Source organism: Euprymna scolopes, chromosome 34 (genome assembly GCF_053919585.1).
Source record: "Euprymna scolopes isolate OS-2025 chromosome 34, ASM5391958v1, whole genome shotgun sequence".
Classification (NCBI taxonomy): domain Eukaryota; kingdom Metazoa; phylum Mollusca; class Cephalopoda; order Sepiida; family Sepiolidae; genus Euprymna; species Euprymna scolopes.
Window position 1 is genome coordinate 5,370,730 of NC_136515.1, and position 21,053 is coordinate 5,391,782.

The following is a 21,053-nucleotide window of genomic DNA, read 5'->3' on the forward strand; positions in this document are numbered from 1 at the left end:
AAGAACCGAAATCGGTAATTGTATCAGAACCAGGAAAAATATTGGAATCGTCCCATCAGTATAAAATATATATATATATATATATATATATATATATATATATATTGTATCCGGCCATGCATTGTTGTGGCTCAGTTTGATCAAAGCAAGTATTAGTGATTTGTATTATACGCACACACAAACACGGCTGTAATCTATATATATAAAAGGCAAAATGCGTGTGACCATTTCGTGTATGTCTCGCAAAGGCTTCTTCCGCACACGCTTCGGGGGTTACTATCGCTTAAAACTGTTTATATACCCCCTATATCATAATATCTAGGGTTTGGGAACGTGGGTCGTCTCTAGATTTATTTACGTCGACTTTTATGAGATTCGCGCTATTTCGCTATGTCCCCTGTTTGTCTTGCATTTAAGTATAAATACAGTGAAAAACATTGTGTTCTCGGCTTTCGCGCTGCTTTCCCCCCTTCCCACTATCATCTGGGAGGAAGTGAAAACTAAAAATAACGATCCCACAATGACCTCATTTAGCGTCTTCCTGTCAATCAAACCTCTTTTACTAGCTTTATAAGCCTTAACTTAACACGATAATCAATTACTCTCACTCGTGGTCGAGACCGTTAAGTAGTTGGCATTGGTTTCCACCTCTGCGTCAAGGCTTCCGGGTTCAATCCCTCCTCCCGACCAAAACTATTTTTTTTTTCTTTTACACCTTTAAACACCCGGGCAACGTTTTTTTTTATTACTTCGCTTATTCTTTAGTTTACCCCCCCTCCCAATACACAGGTTTATATTTATAAAAACCCATGTTTTTTACATCGTCTTTTTTATAATATTTAAGCAGAATTATTAACCCCCCCCCTCCTACACACATCTACAAACACCCGGGCAACGCCGGGTACCCCCCCCCCCCTCCCGCTAGTAACTTGTAAATACGATATTAAAGCACCATTTTTATTATTAACATGTATGAATTATTTAATGAAAAATAAAAATAATTTTAGCCTATTTTTATTTTAGTTCCTTATATATATATATTTTTTTTTCTTTTTCAGTGTTAATATTTTATATTTAATTTTGATCCAAGATTTTTATTTCGATCCATTTAACATCAGACATAAAAGAATTAAAACTATTGTGTTTGTTTCATAGATTTTTTGGTTTGGTTTTTATTCATATATTTAGATTTATCTGAAATATTAAAGAGAATTTGATTTATATTTTTTGTTTTCATATAATTATTTTTTTGCTCTTTTATAAAAGTTGAAATAAGAAATCCCGGCAATTTAGGGTTTTTCGTAGGTTGAAACGTTAAGATGGCTGACAAATGCTGACGTCACTGTAAACAACTTAAAGCGACTTCTTTTGCGTCTTCTCTTTTACAATTTTTTTTTTCTTTTGCATTTAATTAGAATTTGAATAAAAAGAAAATAAAAACAAAACAGAAAACAAGAAGTAAGTTGGGTACTTGTACAGTTTAATAAAGACATCAAAAAATGAAAATATTGAAAAAAAGGTTATATTGTACGTATCCATTATGGAATGAAGTTTTCCAAAAAAAAATTTCACTTAATTTGATCAAGTTTTTTTTTTTTTTTTTTTTTACGTTGAAAAAAACAATTTATGATACCAAACAAAAGGTTTGATTTTTAGGAAGAAAAGCTAGTATTAAAGATGGAGAGGAAGTGTTGGTGCTTTAAACCGAGTTATCTCCCTGTATTGTGTTCAAAAAAATTAAAAGATGGCTACCTTCAATGTGCTGTCATAAAAACGTTTTTTTTTTTTTGCTGTAAATAAAAACTACTTAAATTAAGTGAAATTTTTTTTTTCGGAAATCTTCAGTCCAAAACGGATATTTACGATATAACTTTTTTTTTTCACTATTTTCATTTTTTCATGTCTTGATTAAACTGTACAAGTACCGTAAGTTGTGACTACATGTTTTTATTAAATGGGTTCCTCATGATATTAGTTCATTTGTAGGAGTTAAAATTTTGGAGAAATATTTTAATTATTTTATTTCTAATTTTTTATTTTTTTTTTAAATTTATTTTTTTAAATTTTTTATTTTTTTTTAAGAATAACATTTAAAAAAATTAGTTGCAACTGCCTTTTCATTAACATCAGAAATAAAATGAACTAAAATGATATCACGAACGAAAGTATCGTGGTAATTACTTCAAAATAATTATTTCATTTATTAATTCGAATTTAAAAAATTGTCCCAAAAAAGAAGACGTAAAAAAAAGTTTTTTTTTTTTTGTAAAATATTAAAACGCATTTCGTTCTTATATTTGCATTTCGCAATTTTAAGTTTTCACCTGCGAAATCCCATATTGATTCATGTCGTGTGAAATATTAAAGAATTTAATTCATATTATTTTTATATCATTTTATATTATATTTTTGTTATTTTTTTGTTGTTACTAAAAGTTGATCTAAGAAACCCATCACCTCCACCACCAGTGATGCGTTGTGTTAAAATTTGTTTATCTTTGACCAAAAATTTTGTTTCGTTGAAGGTGAGGTTGATGAGCAAGAGACGGATTACGCAAAAATGGTCAGCCTGCCACCAGCAGAAGTAGTTGTCGGCGAAGGAGACGTTCCCGTTACTCAGGTGTCTTGTGGGCAGCATCATACAGGTATGTATGGTGTTTATTTAGAATTACATTTAATTAAAACAAAAAAAAAGGTACTTGTACGGTTTAATCAAGACATTAAAAAATTTTGATGTTAACAGCAACAATAAAAGTAAGTAAAATTATTTTATCTTTATTTCGGTTTTTCAAATTTCTCATTTAAATTTAAAAAAAAAATTTTTTTTTTTTTTTTTATTCAAAGTTACCATATGATGATTGCCTTCATAAATTTTTAACCGTTTACTAATGTTTTAACATTGAGCAGCATTTTTTTGCTAAAAAAGTCATGAAGTTTTCGTCATCACTTTCCAGCGGTTTATGTAACTTGTCAGATTTGGTTGGTTGGTTGTTTTTGTTTTACGGCATATCAACCCTTTTCGGGTTATTTAATGCCGAATCCAAAGATTTGGAAGAAAATTTTGTTTAATAGAATATATTTGTTGTTTTCACGTCGGTTTCTATTTAACCCATAGTTGGGACCCTAACAGGTACTACCACTCCGGGTCAGAGTGAACCTGGGAGCAATGGTAATTAAAAGGTGGCTCCACACTCCCCCAAAGCCCACAAGCTGGGGCCTCGCCACTGGATATAGTTTAAGGTCATATCCAGGACCCCCATTGAGGGACTTTTACCCTCTGCAGGGGGACAGTCAGTGTATTCTAATGCCCCACCGACAGGGTCAGTAACTTGTCAGAATATGCAGACAATAACGCGGTCCATATACTGCATAAGTGCTGTAAAGAGTGCAAAGTGCCTAGATAAAGAAAATATTGTTTTGTCTATATGAGTTGGACTTGTGTGAGTTCATGAGGCTGTATAAGCTGTTGCTATGTTTAGTAGTCCAGTTTAGAAGTTTCTTGTGTCATCTTCCAAGAATCTACTGACCTCAAAACTAAGACTTAATTTGACCACAAGAAATCTGTGCAACAGTTGATAAGGGTTGTGATTGTTTTGGAGTTTTCACTTATGTAGCCAGGTTCCCAGAACAACTCCTTCTGATTGGTTGGATTTAAGTAAGCACTTGAGATTGAGTATTTTTATTTTATTTTTTTTTTTACACAGTGGTCACCACTTATCAAGGGCCGGAAGCCACTCAGGGATAAGGGTTATTGCAAGTACATTACGTTAGTGTGGAGATTTGATGAAGTGTTTACTTAAGGGGGCGGTTCATTAGGAATTTGTTAACGTTGGACTTGAACACATCCAAGTTGTAGTCAGTTGGGAAGCAGGCAGACGAAACAGAGTTCCACAGGCGTGCAGTTCTAAGAAAGAAGCTTTGTTCATGGAATCCACGTTTTGATTTAGGCACAGATAAAGAGTGGGGGAAATTTTTCACAGTGGATTCAGCTAGACGGGTGTTTTTCGTGAAAGATTGGCGAGGAGGGACCAGAGATTGGAGTTCAGACGAGTTTATAGTTTATAGACTCGACCAATCGATGTTAAGTATTTCAGCCAATGAATGTCAAATATTTTCTCTACTGCTATTATTGCTCCAGCAGGGTTTCACATATTAACATGACAATGCCATGCCACCCTCCATCAAACTACTTCCCTACCCTCCTCTATTTTATATAATCAAAAGTAAAACCCTTAAACTTTTGGCCATGTCAAACGATCAACCACTGGTCTGTCCACGTTATGCTTTGAGGGTATGTTAGAAGACAAAAGCAACAGAGGAAAGCCGAGGAGAAGGTGTAAAAAAATTCTTTTGATTGGACATCTCTCAAGTTAGGCGTCCAGCAACCAACTTGCCTTGAATCAGAAGGAATGTCGAAAAATGTCACGTGGATTCACAATTCGCACCAAACGGAAAATGATGAATATGGATAATAAAGTCCCTTTGACCTTAAAGTAGTGTTTTATTTTATTTTTTAGCTCTTTACATTGGGTGGCTTCATACCTTGTCTGGAGCGATTTCATAAATATGGGTTTGGCATAAGGCAGTAGGATGCAGGAGTCTGGTACCCTGCTGACTGGTAATGCCCAGTGAGAACTTCTTGATTGTATGCTCTGAAGATTAAAGTCTTAATACTAAGAAATATTATAAGAAAGGGAGATAGTTTGAACATGACTGGATGCTCCCTTTCTTCAATTTGGAGGCAAAGGGTCACCAGCTCATTGCCCCATCCCCACAGCATGCCTCTGGCAGAAAGTCAACACCAAAGAGAAAAATATTTTATGCTACAAGAACTAAGCTATTTTCCTTTAACAATTACAAAACTCCTTCTCAATCACCATCACTAATAATACCCTACCTGAGCTTTCATCATTCTCAAGCTCCTTGGCTTAACATTCACAAAAAATAAGTCATATGGGTTCGCAATCTACACCAAGTTGAAGATGGGACTTGTGAAATGCCAGGGATTATACTTATTTTTAAATTATTGTCATTCAATCAAAACCTTGAAGTGTTCGATCATATCTTAACATCAGGATCTGCTTGAGATGCCAGATTCCCAGCCCTTCTAACAAGGAGACTCTTAGATTTTCAGTCTCTCCTTTCCAATTCCCTAGATATTTGATTGTTTTATTTTTGATTATAGTCAGCTAACATACTTCCTAACTTCTGGCATGGCTGCTCCCAGAAGCGGTGACAAGACAAATCAGTTCCTTCACTTTTATGTCAGTATTTTTATTGTGAAACGATTTATTGAAATAAAATATGAAAAAGGACATTATTGAAAGATATACAATAAAAATTAACAAAATTATAAAAAGATAAAAATAACACAATTAGTCTTTATTTGCACTTTTAATAACAAAATTTAAAAATAAGTTTTTTTATTTTATATGAAATTTTATGAGAAATATGTTTATGAAATTATAAAAATATTTTTTTTTTTTAGGATTTTTTTTTTAAAGTCAATACAATGTCATTTTTTTTTTTTTTTTTTTTTTTTTTAAGTAGCAGGGAAACAAAAATTACATTGTATTGCCTTTAAAAAAAAATCCTGTAACATTACACATATTGTTTTAATCAAACTACAACCTCCTCCTCACATTAAGTTTTTTTTTCTCTGAATTTATAAAATATGTTTATGAAAGTATTATTATAATATATGTTTATGAAAGTATTATTATAATATATGTTTATGAAAGTATTATTATAAAATATGTTTATGAAAGTATTATTATAAAATATGTTTATGAAAGTATTATTATAAAATATGTTTATGGAAGTATTATTATTAATATATGTTTATGAAAGTATTATTATAATATATGTTTATGAAAGTATTATTATAATATATGTTTATGAAAGTATTATTATAATATATGTTTATGAAAGTATTATTATAATATATGTTTATGAAAGTATTATTATAATATATGTTTATGAAAGTATTATTATAATATATGTTTATGAAAGTATTATTATAATATATGTTTATGAAAGTATTATTATAATATATGTTTATGAAAGTATTATTATAATATATGTTTATGAAAGTATTATTATAAAATATGTTTATGAAAGTATTATTATAAAATATGTTTATGGAAGTATTATTATTAATATATGTTTATGGAAGTATTATTATTAATATATGTTTATGGAAGTATTATTATAATATATGTTTATGACAGTATTATTATAATATATGTTTATGAAAGTATTATTATAATATATGTTTATGAAAGTATTATTATAATATATGTTTATGAAAGTATTATTATAATATATGTTTATGAAAGTATTATTATAATATGTTTATGAAAGTATTATTATAATATATGTTTATGAAAGTATTATTATAATATATGTTTATGAAAGTATTATTATAATATATGTTTATGAAAGTATTATTATAATATATGTTTATGAAAGTATTATTATAAAATATGTTTATGAAAGTATTATTATAAAATATGTTTATGAAAGTATTATTATAAAATATGTTTATGGAAGTATTATTATTAATATATGTTTATGGAAGTATTATTATAATATATGTTTATGAAAGTATTATTATAATATATGTTTATGAAAGTATTATTATAATATATGTTTATGAAAGTATTATTATAATATATGTTTATGAAAGTATTATTATAATATATGTTTATGAAAGTATTATTATAATATATGTTTATGAAAGTATTATTATAATATATGTTTATGAAAGTATTATTATAATATATGTTTATGAAAGTATTATTATAATATATGTTTATGAAAGTATTATTATAATATATGTTTATGAAAGTATTATTATAATATATGTTTATGAAAGTATTATTATAATATATGTTTATGAAAGTATTATTATAATATATGTTTATGAAAGTATTATTATAATATATGTTTATGAAAGTATTATTATAATATATGTTTATGAAAGTATTATTATAATATATGTTTATGAAAGTATTATTATAATATATGTTTATGAAAGTATTATTATAATATATGTTTATGAAAGTATTATTATAATATATGTTTATGAAAGTATTATTATAATATATGTTTATGAAAGTATTATTATAATATATGTTTATGAAAGTATTATTATAATATGTTTATGAAAGTATTATTATAATATATGTTTATGAAAGTATTATTATAATATATGTTTATGAAAGTATTAAAATGTAATTTTTGAAATCAAAATAACAAAACTTCAAACAAAAAAAAATTATCCAAAATAGATTTAAAAGATTTTAAAGTGTTTTCAATAATTCTAAAAAAAAAAGCACAAAATGTATTTTCAATTATTCTTTAAAAAAAAAAAAAAACTAATTTCAATAATTAATTAAAATAAGATGGGAAAAACTTTTCAATGATTATTCAATAACAAAAGAATGATCGAAAAAATATTAAAAAAAAAAAAAAGAAAAAAGAAAAAAAAAAGAGTACATGCAAAGGGGAGATAAAGGCGTGAGAGAAAAAAGGCAAAAGAACTGATTTGCCTTATCACTGCTTCCGGAAGCACCTATGCCAGAAGTTAGGAAGTATGTTAACTAATTCGTATCATTTGAATTCATCGGACTACTGTTCTCATCTTGAGGGTCATTTTCACGACATTTCAGTTGATGTAACCTCTGACCTTCTTCAGGTCTTTCTTGTCGAACCCGGGAATGTTTCTGTTGAACTCGGGGAATTTAGACCATGGTGCAGTGGTTAGAGTACTTGGAAAAATCAATTGTAAAAAGTGATGTTCTCCTGAAGGTTGAAGGTTCAATCCTCAGTATGGGCGACTGAAAAATACAATTGCAAATTACTTAGGACATCTATCCAGTCATGGCTGACAGAATAGGAGCACGCTATCCCCCCTCCCCCCATCCCCCAAAGTAAATGAAGGGTTCTGCTCTAAATTCCGTCTGAATTCCCGAGTTCGACAAAAACATTCTCAAGTTCGACAAGATACACCTGAAGAAGGTTGGAGGTTACATCGGCCGAAAAATTGTCAAAATCACACTCAAGATGAGAGCAGTAGTCCGTTGAATCCAAATAATACGAATAAGCAACCCTCATCTCAAAAATTCAGAAATGTTACATTATACATAATATTCTCAAAATAGTTTAAAAAGATTTTAAAAAGTGTTTTCAATAATTCTTTAAAAAAAATAAAACTAATGTCAATAATTCTTAATTAAAATAAGATGGAAAAAAACTTTTCAATTATTATTAAATAAAATAAGAACGATTGGAAAAATATTAAAAAAAAAAAAAAAAAAAAATTACATGCGAAGTGAGAGAAAAAAAGTGAAGGAACTAATTTACGTTATCACAGCTTTCGGTAACACCTACGCCAAAAGTTAGGAAGTACATTAACTAACTATAAACTTATTTTTTTGTTTTTGTTTTTGTTTTTCCGAAACCAACCAAGAAATTTTTTGTGTTAGTTTTTCAAATCTCACATTTGAATTCCAGCAACAGATTTAACATCAGCGCTTCTGGATCTTGTTCAGAATTCCCCCTTTATTAAAAACTAGTGAGGGGTACCCGGCGTTGCCCAGGTGTTTGGGGGGGGGTTAAAAAAAAAAAGTAAGTATGAGGATTGAACCTGAACCGTTAAGGCAAAGTTGTAAATTAAAGTGTGAAAAAAAAAAACGTGCGATGTTAACCATTACCCCACCACGAGATGCTAACGGAAACACGTTTGAATTTATTTAATTAGTTGGATTTAGCAGATGTTCGTTTTAATGAGTTAATGAGGTCAGTTTGACTGCGGGATAGTATTCATTTACTGCTGAACGCTTTTTTTTTTCCCACCCCCAAGATGTTATAGGAAAAAGACTAACCCACATGCGGCGAGCAACAAATATTGAATATTTATCTTCTTGAAATCGAGCAAATTAAATAGACAGGCGAGCTTCGTCGTTAACTGTGAGATATTACGATTTGTATGTAATATAAAAAGTTTTAAAAAGTTGTGAACCGGCCGATCGCTTCTCTGAAAGAAGCCTTTTGTAGACACACAGAAAAAGCGAACACACATTCATACATACATTTTCGCTTTTATATTTATAGACAAAAACAAAGAAAAATATGTATTATGTATGTATGCATGATGAAATGAAAATATCATATTCCAAAAATCGCATAATTTGATAAAGTAATTTTATTTTTAAATCAGAAAATAAAATATTTTCAGTATCCAAGAAGTAATGGTCTTGCTTGCCATTTTGAAAAAAGTTAAGAAACAAAGAAACTCAATAATTCATATGAGATTCATGTTGTAATGCCTACGAATTTCCATTAATCACTTGATGATTTTCTTCCTAAAAATAAAACTACTTCATCAATTTATGTGATTTTTGGAATATGTTAATGGATTAGTATGTACATCATACAGATTTTTCTTTATCTTTTTTTTTTAAAATTTTGGGCAAGAACCGTTCTTGCTATGTTATGCCCCCTAGTGGCAATCACGTGATATAAAATACATATGAGAAGATTCTTTTTATAAATTTCTTCCCTTTTCAGTAATCCGTTAAAATTTCATTGTTTTCTATGTTAATGTTAATAAAAATGTGAAGATTGTGTTTGCGTTGTGCAGTAAATTGATGAAAAATGTGAAATGTTTTCTCATTTTAGTTGTATTGCTGCAGAATGGAGATGTATATACTTTTGGTAGTAACCAATATGGGCAGCTTGGAGTTGGTGATACAGTGGTCAGGTGAGAAGAATAAGTCCCCCCCCCTCTCTCTCTCTCTTGTTTATTTTATATCTATATATATATATTTTTTTTTTTACATGGGGATCACCACTTATCAAGGGCCGAAGGCCACTCAGGGATAAGGGTTATATTGTGTACAGTTATCAATATATACTTTGACCATTCTATAAAAATAAGCTTTTTCCTCTCACTTTTTCTTTGATATGTATTAGTTAGTTTTTGTTGACATCTTTTTTCGTTATTGTTGACATCTTTTTTTTCATTATTGTTGACATCTTTTTTTCGTTTTTGTTGACATCTTTTTTCGTTTTTGTTGACATCTTTTTTCGTTTTTGTTGACATCTTTTTTCGTTTTTGTTGACATTTTTTTTTCGTTTTTGTTGACATCTTTTTTTTCGTTTTTGTTGACATCTTATTTTCGTTTTTGTTGACATCTTTTTTTCGTTTTTGTTGACATCTTTTTTTTCGTTTTTGTGGACATCTTTTTGTTTTTGTTGACATCTTTTTGTTTTTATTGACATCTTTTTTTCGTTTTTTTGACATCTTTTTTTCGTTTGTTGACATCTTTTTTTCGTTTTTGTTGACATCTTTTTTTCGTTTTTGTTGACATCTTTTTTTCGTTATTGTTGACATCTTTTTTCGTTTTTGTTGACATCTTTTTTTTTCGTTTTTGTTGACATCTTTTTTTTCGTTTTTGTTGACATCTTTTTTTCATTTTTGTTGACATCCTTTTTTTCGTTTTTGTTGACATCTTTTTTTTCGTTTTTATTGACATCTTTTTTTTCATTTTTGTTGACATCTTTTTTTTTCGTTTTTGTTGACATCTTTTTTTTCGTTTTTGTTGACATCTTTTTTTTCGTTTTTGTTGACATCTTTTTTTTCGTTTTTGTTGACATCTTTTTTTTTCGTTTTTGTTGACATCTTTTTTTTCGTTTTTATTGACATCTTTTTTTTCATTTTTATTGACATCTTTTTTTTCATTTTTGTTGACATCTTTTTTTTCGTTTTTGTTGACATCTTTTTTTTCGTTTTTGTTGACATCTTTTTTTTTCGTTTTTGTTGACATCTTTTTTTCGTTTTTGTTGACATCTTTTTTTCGTTTTTGTTGACGTCTTTTTTTCATTTTTGTTGACATCTTTTTTTTCATTTTTGTTGACATCTTTTTTTTCGTTTTTGTTGACATCTTTTTTTTCGTTTTTGTCGACATCTTTTTTTTCATTTTTGTTGACATCTTTTTTTTCATTTTTGTTGACATCTTTTTTTTCATTTTTGTTGACATCTTTTTTTTTCGTTTTTGTTGACATCTTTTTTTTCATTTTTGTTGACATCTTTTTTTTTCGTTTTTGTTGACATCTTTTTTTTCATTTTTGTTGACATCTTTTTTTTTCGTTTTTGTTGACATCTTTTTTTTTTCGTTTTTGTTGACATCTTTTTTTTTCGTTTTTGTTGACGTCTTTTTTTCGTTTTTGTTGACGTCTTTTTTTTCATTGACATCTTTTTTCATTTTGACATCTTTTTTCATTTTTGTTGACATCTTTTTTTTTCGTTATTGTTGACATCTTTTTTTCGTTATTGTTGACATCTTTTTTTCGTTTTTGTTGACATCTTTTTTTTTCGTTTTTGTTGACATCTTTTTTTCGTTTTTGTTGACATCTTTTTTTTTTCGTTTTTGTTGACATCTTTTTTTTTCGTTTTTGTTGACATCTTTTTTTCGTTTTTGTTGACATCTTTTTTTCGTTTTTGTTGACATCTTTTTTTTTTGTTTTTGTTGACATCTTTTTTTAAATTTTTGTTGACATCTTTTTTTAAATTTTTGTTGACATCTTTTTTTTCATTTTTGTTGACATCTTTTTTTTTCGTTTTTGTTGACATCTTTTTTTTTCGTTTTTGTTGACATCTTTTTTTTTCGTTTTTGTTTACATCTTTTTTTTCGTTTTTGTTTACATCTTTTTTTTCGTTTTTGTTGACATCTTTTTTTCATTTTTGTTGACATCTTTTTTTTCGTTTTTGTTGACATCTTTTTTTTCGTTTTTGTTGACATCTTTTTTTTCGTTTTTGTTGACATCTTTTTTTTCGTTTTTGTTGACATCTTTTTCATTTTTGTTGACATCTTTTTTTCATTTTTGTTGACATCTTTTTCGTTTTTGTTGACATCTTTTTCATTTTTGTTGACATCATTTTTTCGTTTTTGTTGACATCTTTTTTTTCGTTTTTGTTGACATCTTTTTCATTTTTGTTGACATCTTTTTCATTTTTGTTGACATCATTTTTTCGTTTTTGTTGACATCATTTTTTCGTTTTTGTTGACATCTTTTTTTTCGTTTTTGTTGACATCTTTTTTTTCGTTTTTGTTGACATCTTTTTCATTTTTGTTGACGTCTTTTTTGTTTTGTTTTGTGGACGTCTTTTTTTTTTGTTTTGTGGACGTCTCTATTTGTTCAGCTTATGTTTTATTTTCTTTATTGTTTCATTCAATTTTTACATTTTTTTTCTTTTGGATCTTCATGTTCTTTTGCTTTTCCTTTCATTTCCTTATTTTAAAAAAATTTTTTTTACTGATGCTTTTAAGAGCTTTAATACCAATTTTTATACCTTCATTTATTTTTTTTTATTTGCAGAGGAGTTCCGACCAAAGTCCAATTACCAATGTCTGCTGTTCAAGTGGCGGCAGGAAGTAGTCACACTGTGATATTGCTAGCTAATGGCCAGGTTTATACGTGTGGTAGTTACCAGGTAAGTTATCTTTTTTTATTATTCTATCTACGTGATATATGTTTTGTCATACAGCAATTATTTTTTAAAATATTTAATAGTACACCACGCATCAGTGTCCACTCATGACAGGCATAGTTGGGATTGCACTACCTTTGCTTCACAATTATATAGCCATGCTTACAGAGAGTATCCATTTGGATTTTTCTCGCTTCTGCTCACTGTTCATTTTATTTTTTACTAGCATTTCAGCCCGGCGTTGTCCGGGTTTTTGAAGTGTATGTTGAGCAAAAAAAAAAAAAAAAAAGCGGTCAATTTTTTTAACTTTGACCCCTATTATGATCCCTTAACATTTGTTTTGGGTTCAAATAAGGTTATTAAGTTAGATCCATGTCTAAGGAACCTATATCTAAAATTTCAAGTGTTTAGACCCAAAATTGTCGGAGGAGTTCTCAAAGGTAAAATCGTTGAACTTTGACCCCTTAACAGCCAAATTTCTGGCCGAAAATGGATCACAAAGATTTTCCCAAATCTCAGTAGCCAGTATAGCAAATTTCGAGTCTGTAGACTTAAAATTGACAGTTATTGCGTAGGAAAATGTACACACATACAGACACGTTCATTTTTATAGATATATAGATTAAACAAAAATATATATGTATACAATTTTGTTTACTGTAAACTTTTTATGCAAATATTATGCAAGTATAAATCATGTAGAATATCTGCATGAATATAATTACACGTAATAGTTAACTAAAGATGATCATCCCATAAGAAAACTGAAAAAACTAATAGGGAATTAATTAAAATGAATGTTTAAAAGAATATGCAAATTAGCTAGATCTTTTGCTAGTGAATGCATTTCCACAACCCATATATCAGAAAATTGTATTTTCTTTTTTTTTTTTTTTTTTCCATACAATGAAAAATTAGTTTAAACGTTGCTTCATCATTTTGAAGATATATAGAACTTGAATCATAATTTTTTTTTTTTTCCAAAATTACTGGATTAAATAATCTGATATGACATAAAATACAACAACGAAACAAAGAGCTTTTGATTTTATGATTTACTGTAATGTTTACAGTTCAAAGGACATAATCCCAAAGAGTTATCCCCCTTACATAAGCATGCTTGCTAGTCAAATTAATGACGACCGAGCTTTTTTTTTTTTTTTTTAGATATGTATAAAGTTAAAAAAATTTAAAAAAATATATAATGATTGTGTTTATTATTTCTCTTCAGAAAGGATCTTTGGGTCGTGTCTGTCCTGAAGAAGGTGGTGCTAAAGAAAAAACTCATCCTTGGTACACACTCGCAGGCCCTGTGCCGGGCATTGGTAAGTGATTAAATTCTTTTAGTCCATTTTCCATTTCTTATGCTCATCCGAATTTAAGTTTTTTAATGCAAAAAAAAACAAAACAAAAACAACTTAATATTTTTTTACTTCAATAGCACTCTTACTAAAGGCCAATGTGCGGTCGTCTCTATACTCTGTCTTGTGGCAGTAATTTTCACCAACAAAGATTAGCAGTAATAGCAAAAAGTGTGGTTGGTTGTACACAAAGCCTTGACCACCATAAACAAATTATCTGTGTGGATTTCCGAACAACTTAGTTGTTGTGACAGAACCTGGTACATTGAAATTGATGGGAGAGTTCATTTATTTATAGATATGTACGTGTGTGTGTGTGTGTATATATATATATATATATATATATACATACATATATACAAATTTTTAGTATTCCAAATTATACTGGGTTAATATAATTCAGTAATTGTTCATATACCAATAAATTTAAGCCCAAAAAGAGAGATGACTTAAAAAGTAAGCTACAAAATTATCATATTTCATAATTGAGCGTTCATATACTGTTTCAACAAAAACCAAGATATCTCACTACTGATGCAATTCTCTATCTATATAAAAGCCAAGTACGTCCAAGGATGGAATACTGTTGCCATATCTGGGCAGGAGCTGCTAAAAACAGCCTATCCTGCCTTGACAGAGTACAAAATAGACTTCGTGGCTTAGTGGGGGATGCCCTTTTCTCTAACCTGCAACCTCTCTCCCACAGAAGAGACGTTGCGAGCCTATCCTAGTTTTATCGTTTTTCCATTGCAGGTGCTCGTCTGAACTCCAATCTCTGGTCCTCCCTCGCCAATCTTTCACGAAAAACACCCGTCTAGCTGAATCCACTGTGAAAAATTTCCCCCACTCTATATCTGTGCCTAAATCAAAATGCGGATTCCATGAACAAAGCTTCTTTCTTAGAACTGCACGCCTGTGGAACTCTGTTCCGTCTGCCTGCTTCCCACCGGACTACAACTTGAATGTGTTCAAGTCCAATGTTAACAAATTCCTAATGAACCGCCCCCTTAAGTAAACACTTCATCAACTCTCCACACTAACGTAATGTACTTGCAATAACCCTTATCCCTGAGTGGCTTCCGGGCCTTGATAAGTGGTGAAAAAAAAAAAAATGATGTGTGTTCCAAAAATAATGCCTCTTTTTTCATTCTGACTGAATGGATCAGAGAGGATTGTTAGTTTCATTGCTATGATGACTGAACTCATGCATTCATAACCAAAAATTTTCATCTCTTTGTTATAGATATTGACTGTGTAAGACTCTTAAGAAACCAACTCTTGTCATACATGCGCATCAGAAGCAGAGATGTTTCAATGAACTCCTGGCAAAAGTGCATTGAGAATGGTGGTGACCATGTAGAGAAATACGTTCTAGAGCACAAAAGGTCGCTCATTTTAATGGTACCACTCCAATCTTTGTAGCTCTTTAATTTTGTAAGTAAATAATTGGCTTTACTTTTAGCATTATCCTGGAAAATATACATGTGTGTGTGTGTGTGTGTGTTTGGTAATGGTTTTTCAATTATATTTCACTCTGTGTATACCTAATCTTTTTGTTTAGAAGCTCAATGTATGCTAAATATACCAACAGAGCATTTATAAAAGAGTAACAGCATAGTTATATTCCAAGATCCAAATATTTATTTTTCATGCAACACTAAAGAAGGCTGAAGGATCGGTCGAAAATTTTGTGTTTTTGAAAGCCTTTTTGTATTCCTACAAGTCAACAAAGATATATGAAAAATATATAAATGCTTATATATATATATATATATATATATATATATATATATATAAGAGCAAATAGTTAATAAAACATGTTAAAAAACACTTTGTAATGAGTTAAAAACATATTTAATCTGAAAAGGAAACACTAGATAAGTGGATTTCCTCCCTTCTTCAGACTAAACCTTACCTGTAACTCAAAAATCCTAATGGAAATCCATCTGTAAATAAATAACCCCTCTTCTCTTGAACGCTAACAATCTACTCCTTCCAACCTATCCGCCACTAAACTCTCACATTGCTCCGCATCTGTAGTTGAATCGCTAACTTCCAGCCCCTAATCCCTCACATGCAAACTGTTTTAATAACCATCACTAAACATCTATACATTTCTACCTCTAAGGCATGCATTACAGCTCATTCCTATCCAGTAAGGGACTTAACAGCCTATGCACACAAAGGCAGGTACTTAACAGCCAAAGTACCCAGAAACAAAGCGATATGCACTACACAACTGTCTCGAGTTTTGCAACGATTAATTACGTTATTGAAACGACACTCCTTGTTATGCAAAACGCCCCATGACTCTTACTAAAAAATACCTACAACTTCAACTCTATTCGCACCTACTGAAAACCTGCCCATATATATCTATTCACCTAATTACGCATGACTCAATATTTGCTGTCTTATCCATGCTATATTGCACTTACATCTTAACCCTCCTATCATCTAAAATAGCTCGGGCACAACTCGTAGCTCAATTCTTAATACCTACTCATACTGTAACACTATACTAGACCTAAGCTAACATTAATAAAATAAAAAAAAGGGTACGACTAAAATCACATTATCTCCTCCCTAACAAGCCCTCTTACAAACATAGACGCTTACACTGCATGAACTTCACCCACCCCCTTTATCCATTAACAAGTAAATAGCATGTCCCTAAATCACTTTGAGGAGTGTAACTAATCAGTAGATATAATCCCCCACAAACTAACCCAGTAACACTAACAACGCGGGGTCGCAGAAATACCTGGATTAGAACCTAGGCGCGGAGAAAACCCTCTCAGGGCTGACGGACCCAGTAGGTCTTCCCAGATCATCCGTCTAGGAGAAGGAAAACTCTGAAACTAAACCAAAGGGGAGAGAGGCCTCTTCAGTCTTGGATGACAACCTTCCTAGAGCTGGTGACTCAAACAAATTCACCGGTTTGCAAACCTAAATTGCTTAAGGAGTAGATAGGCTCTGTCTATCGCCCGGCTTCCATACTCCTTCTTTGCCTATTAGTCAAGCGCAGAGACACTATCTCAGTGATTCGACAGAAACACCCAGCGGTAGATCTTGTTTCCTGGCTAGGGCAATGAACGCCGTTCTTCCCCATTCCCAGCACGCCCCACCCCTAAAACTGAACATTTGGGAGTGCTTGAGTATAAGATATGCCTGAGCGGTTAGATTGGGTTGACCTTCTTCTAAAGGGTTGAGGGTACCGGATTGACAGTTCCTGGCTGCTGTTCCCGACTGGTAGTACAGGAGCCCTAACTCTTTGGTAGCGCTTAGAGCGGCTGCTCCATCAACAGTTGAATAATATCGGGTTGTTTGCAGTGCCATGACGCGCATGGAAAGGGACCCTGCACTCATCCCCGGTGGGCTTTCCTGAGGCCACAATCCTAATTGGAGAAAGGTCAGCTGATGGTCTACTTGTGATGCATGTCTGAAGCTACGCATAACCTCTTGTTTAGCTCCCCCTTACCGAAACTCTTAAAAATAAATATGACGACAGTACAATCTAAAAATAAGCTTAAACCAGGATTAGGGACAAACAAATTCAACTTGCCTCCTCCCTTGAGGCTCTCATTCACAAATATCCGTGGGCTTAGAACTAACTTAGCTGATGTTGAAGCATTTCTCTTAACAAATACCCCGGATATCTTAGCACTAAGTGAGACTAACCTACACTCCTCCATTCCCTCTAACCACTTTAACATGCCTGGATATCTCCCACTCTGCCGTAAGGACTCTGACAGACATATGCACGGACTTGGAGTTTACATTCGTAATACCCTTCCCTTGACTAGAGAAACAAACCTAGAAACAGATGATCAAGCCTTTATGTGCTTTAGACTAAACGTGCAACACAGTATTAGCTACTATTATTTTCTCTACCGCTCTCCCTCGACTCAGGACTGCTCCATAATAAACAAAGTATCTGACAGCATAGACACGGCACTGTCCCTCGACACTAGCGCGCAAATACATGTGTTTGGTGACTTTAATGTCCACCACAAAAACTGGCTTGGATTCTCTACTCACACAGATGCAGCGGGCAGCACAACCCATAGCTTCGCTATATCTCACTCCCTATCACAAATTGTTACGTTTCCAACCCGTTTCCCTGACCAGGAAGAACAACACGCATCACTTCTAGATCTGTTTTTGACCACAGTTCCCGATGACTGCATAGCGAAGGCCCACAGCCCACTCGGGAACGCTGATCATGCAGTGATAATGGTTGAAATCGCCCTAAACTCTAGACCCAAAACTGAAGAGCCAGTGCTCAAAACAACGAGATATTATAATAAGGCTGACTGGGAAGCCATCAGGGAACTAATTAGAGATGCTCCATGGAAAAATATTTTCTCTCTCCCTGCTGAACAGTGTGCAAACGAGACCACTGACTGGTTCAAAACTGCAATCGAAGCGCATGTTCCCATGCGGAAATTTTATAGTAAGCCCCACTCTCCCCAATGGTTTACGTCGACTTGTGCAACTGCCATTACTCAAAAGCAGCATGCATACCGTAGGTTTAACCGACATAAGTCCAGTTCAAACAGACTGATGTATATAGAAGCTAGAAATAACGTTAAGAAAGAAATAGCGACAGCTAAGAGAGAACTTACGGAAACCACTAAAAAGCGCATCGAAGCACAAAAACTAGGAACTCGAGATTTCTGGAAAATCTACAACAGTGTAGTAAATAATGGGCAATCAACAATTCCCCCACTAACCAACAATCACGAGGTTGTCTCCTCAGCAACCGACAAGGCTAACATGCTTGCCAGTCGGTTTGCCTCAAACTCCACACTGGACCCTTCCAACCACCCCCTACCTGACTTTCCTATGCGGACAGACGCCACACTAGACGATCTGAAAACCACCCCTGCTCAGGTGCATGCTATCATAAAAAACCTTGACACCTCAAAAGCATGTGGACCCGATCTTATCCCAGCTGTGCTATTAAAAAAGTGCTCAGCCGAAGTAGCTCCAGTTCTCTTCAAACTCTACAACAAATGTCTTAATGAAGCTTGCTTTCCGGGCTGTTGGAAAACTGCTTCTGTTGTACCAGTATTCAAGAATTCTGGCGAAAGGACAGACCCATCAAATTATCGCCCCATTAGCCTCCTCCCACTTTTTGCCAAAATATTTGAGACCATAATTAACCATGCTCTAGTCCATCATCTTACAGATGCTAAACTACTGACTGACAAACAATATGGATTTGGACAAGCCCGTTCCACAGCAGACATCCTCACCGTGATCTCTGAACGTATATACCAATCACTGGACAAAGCGGGGGAAGGCAGAGCGGTAGCTCTAGATATATCTAAGGCTTTTGACAGGGTATGGCATGAGGGTCTCCTCAGTAAAATCAGATCATACGGTATCACTGGTAGAATACTTAACATAATTAAATCCTTCTTAGATAAGAGAAAAATCCAGGTAGTCCTCGACGGTCGCACATCTAAACAATATGATATAAATGCGGGAGTGCCCCAGGGTTCTATCCTTGGACCTCTATTGTTCCTGATATTCATAAATGACCTCCCCGACAACATTGCCTCTGAGATGGGTATATATGCTGATGACACTACACTCTATGGCAGACACGACAGGAAGACGAATGAACACATTTCTAAAGAAATGGCAGAAACACTAGAGGAAGACCTCCAATCTGTAGTGGAATGGGGACAAAAGTGGTTGGTCGCGTTCAATGCTGCCAAGACTAAACTAGTTTCATTCAATAATTACAAGAAACCCTCTCTACCACCAATAGCAATGGCCAACGACTCTTTATCTGAGAGTCCATCTTTCAAACTCCTTGGCCTAACGTTCACAGGAAACATGAGTTGGAACAATTACATTGAAGGCATTGCCAGGGCCGCTGCAAGAAAGGTAGGCTCTCTCTACCGTGCTAGAAAACTACTAACACCCGAAAGTATCCTGTACCTCTATAAGGCCACCATTCGCCCATGTATGGAGTATTGCTGCCACATCTGGGCTGGTGCATCTGCTACTAGTCTCTCGCTCCTTGACAAGGTTCAAAAGAGAGTCGCAAACCTGATAGGCCCTGAACTGGCATCTAAGCTTCAGCCTCTGTCCCATCGACGAAATGTTGCATCCCTCTGCCTTTTCTACAAGTATTTTAGTGGTGAATGCTCTGATGAACTGCAATCACTTGTGCCCCCACGACGTGAGCACCCTCGACAAACCCGACAGGCTACTAGATCCCACCCCCACACTGTAGAGGTCCCTAGATGTAAAAGATCTTTTTACTCCAATAGTTTCTTCCCCAGAACCGCAAGACTCTGGAATTCCATTCCAGGTCCCTGCTTCCCCAACAGTACTGATGTGCAGAAGTTCAAGTGTAACGTGAACCGACACCTTGCTGCCCAAATCCCTACATAGTACCCCAGTAGTTGTTGCCCCTGATAGTAGCCCCCTACACCAAAGTGGCAATTTGCCTTGTTTGGGGTGAAAATGTAATAAAAAAAAAAAAAAAAATCTGCGGAGTTTCGAAGAAATACTTTCCTTCTCATCAGAGGGTAGGAATTAGCAAAATGCGGGATTGGATTTTGCATGCAAAAGTATTTGATGAAACAACAAGTAAGCAAATGAAAATTCAATTAACTTTCTGGAAGTTATATATTTGGATTTTACCGTCACTGGATCTTCCACCAGACTATCCATTCATGTGTAATCACCTTTTTCTTCACCATATTTCCTCTGCTTCACTTTTTTTGTTTTCAAGTAAAATCTTTGACTTACTTGTTGTTTCATCAATTTTTTTTCAATTTTAACACCATAAAAACTATTTTAACCAGCTAAAGACCCATAAAAGAAAACGCTATAAAAAATCCTCTGGTGCTGCTCTGTGACTTTTAGTTTCGGAAGAGATAGTTTGAAAATGTGAAGACACAGACATAATGCCTTTTATATATTAGACTAGCGAGGGGTACCCGAGTGCGGTAGGTGCCTGTGAAAAAAAACGAAGCCTTGACGACGCGCAGTTGGAAAATAGTAAAGTGTGAAAAAAAAAACAGGTGCGCGTTTTTGATTGACGTGACGGCGATAGCTATTCAGCAGTTACGATTTTGTGCGCGACAGTTTTTAAATAAATAAATAAATAAATCGGTTTGTTTGTTTTTAACTAAGTTTGGGGAAAACCAGCTCCCTGTTTATTAGGGGAG

General features: G+C 32.8%; 1 protein-coding gene across 1 annotated transcript in view; it reads left to right on the forward strand.

Annotated features, from left to right (window-relative positions):
- The window catches only part of LOC145259046 (E3 ubiquitin-protein ligase MYCBP2-like), a 563,294-nt gene that overhangs the window by 211,773 nt on the left and 330,468 nt on the right, over positions 1-21,053 (forward strand). Inside the window, exons 22-25 of the mRNA XM_080116672.1 lie at positions 2,526-2,645; positions 9,685-9,766; positions 12,385-12,499; positions 13,728-13,821. Coding sequence (XP_079972798.1) covers positions 2,526-2,645; positions 9,685-9,766; positions 12,385-12,499; positions 13,728-13,821 — 411 coding nt within the window. The remainder of the gene's footprint in view (positions 1-2,525; positions 2,646-9,684; positions 9,767-12,384; positions 12,500-13,727; positions 13,822-21,053) is intronic.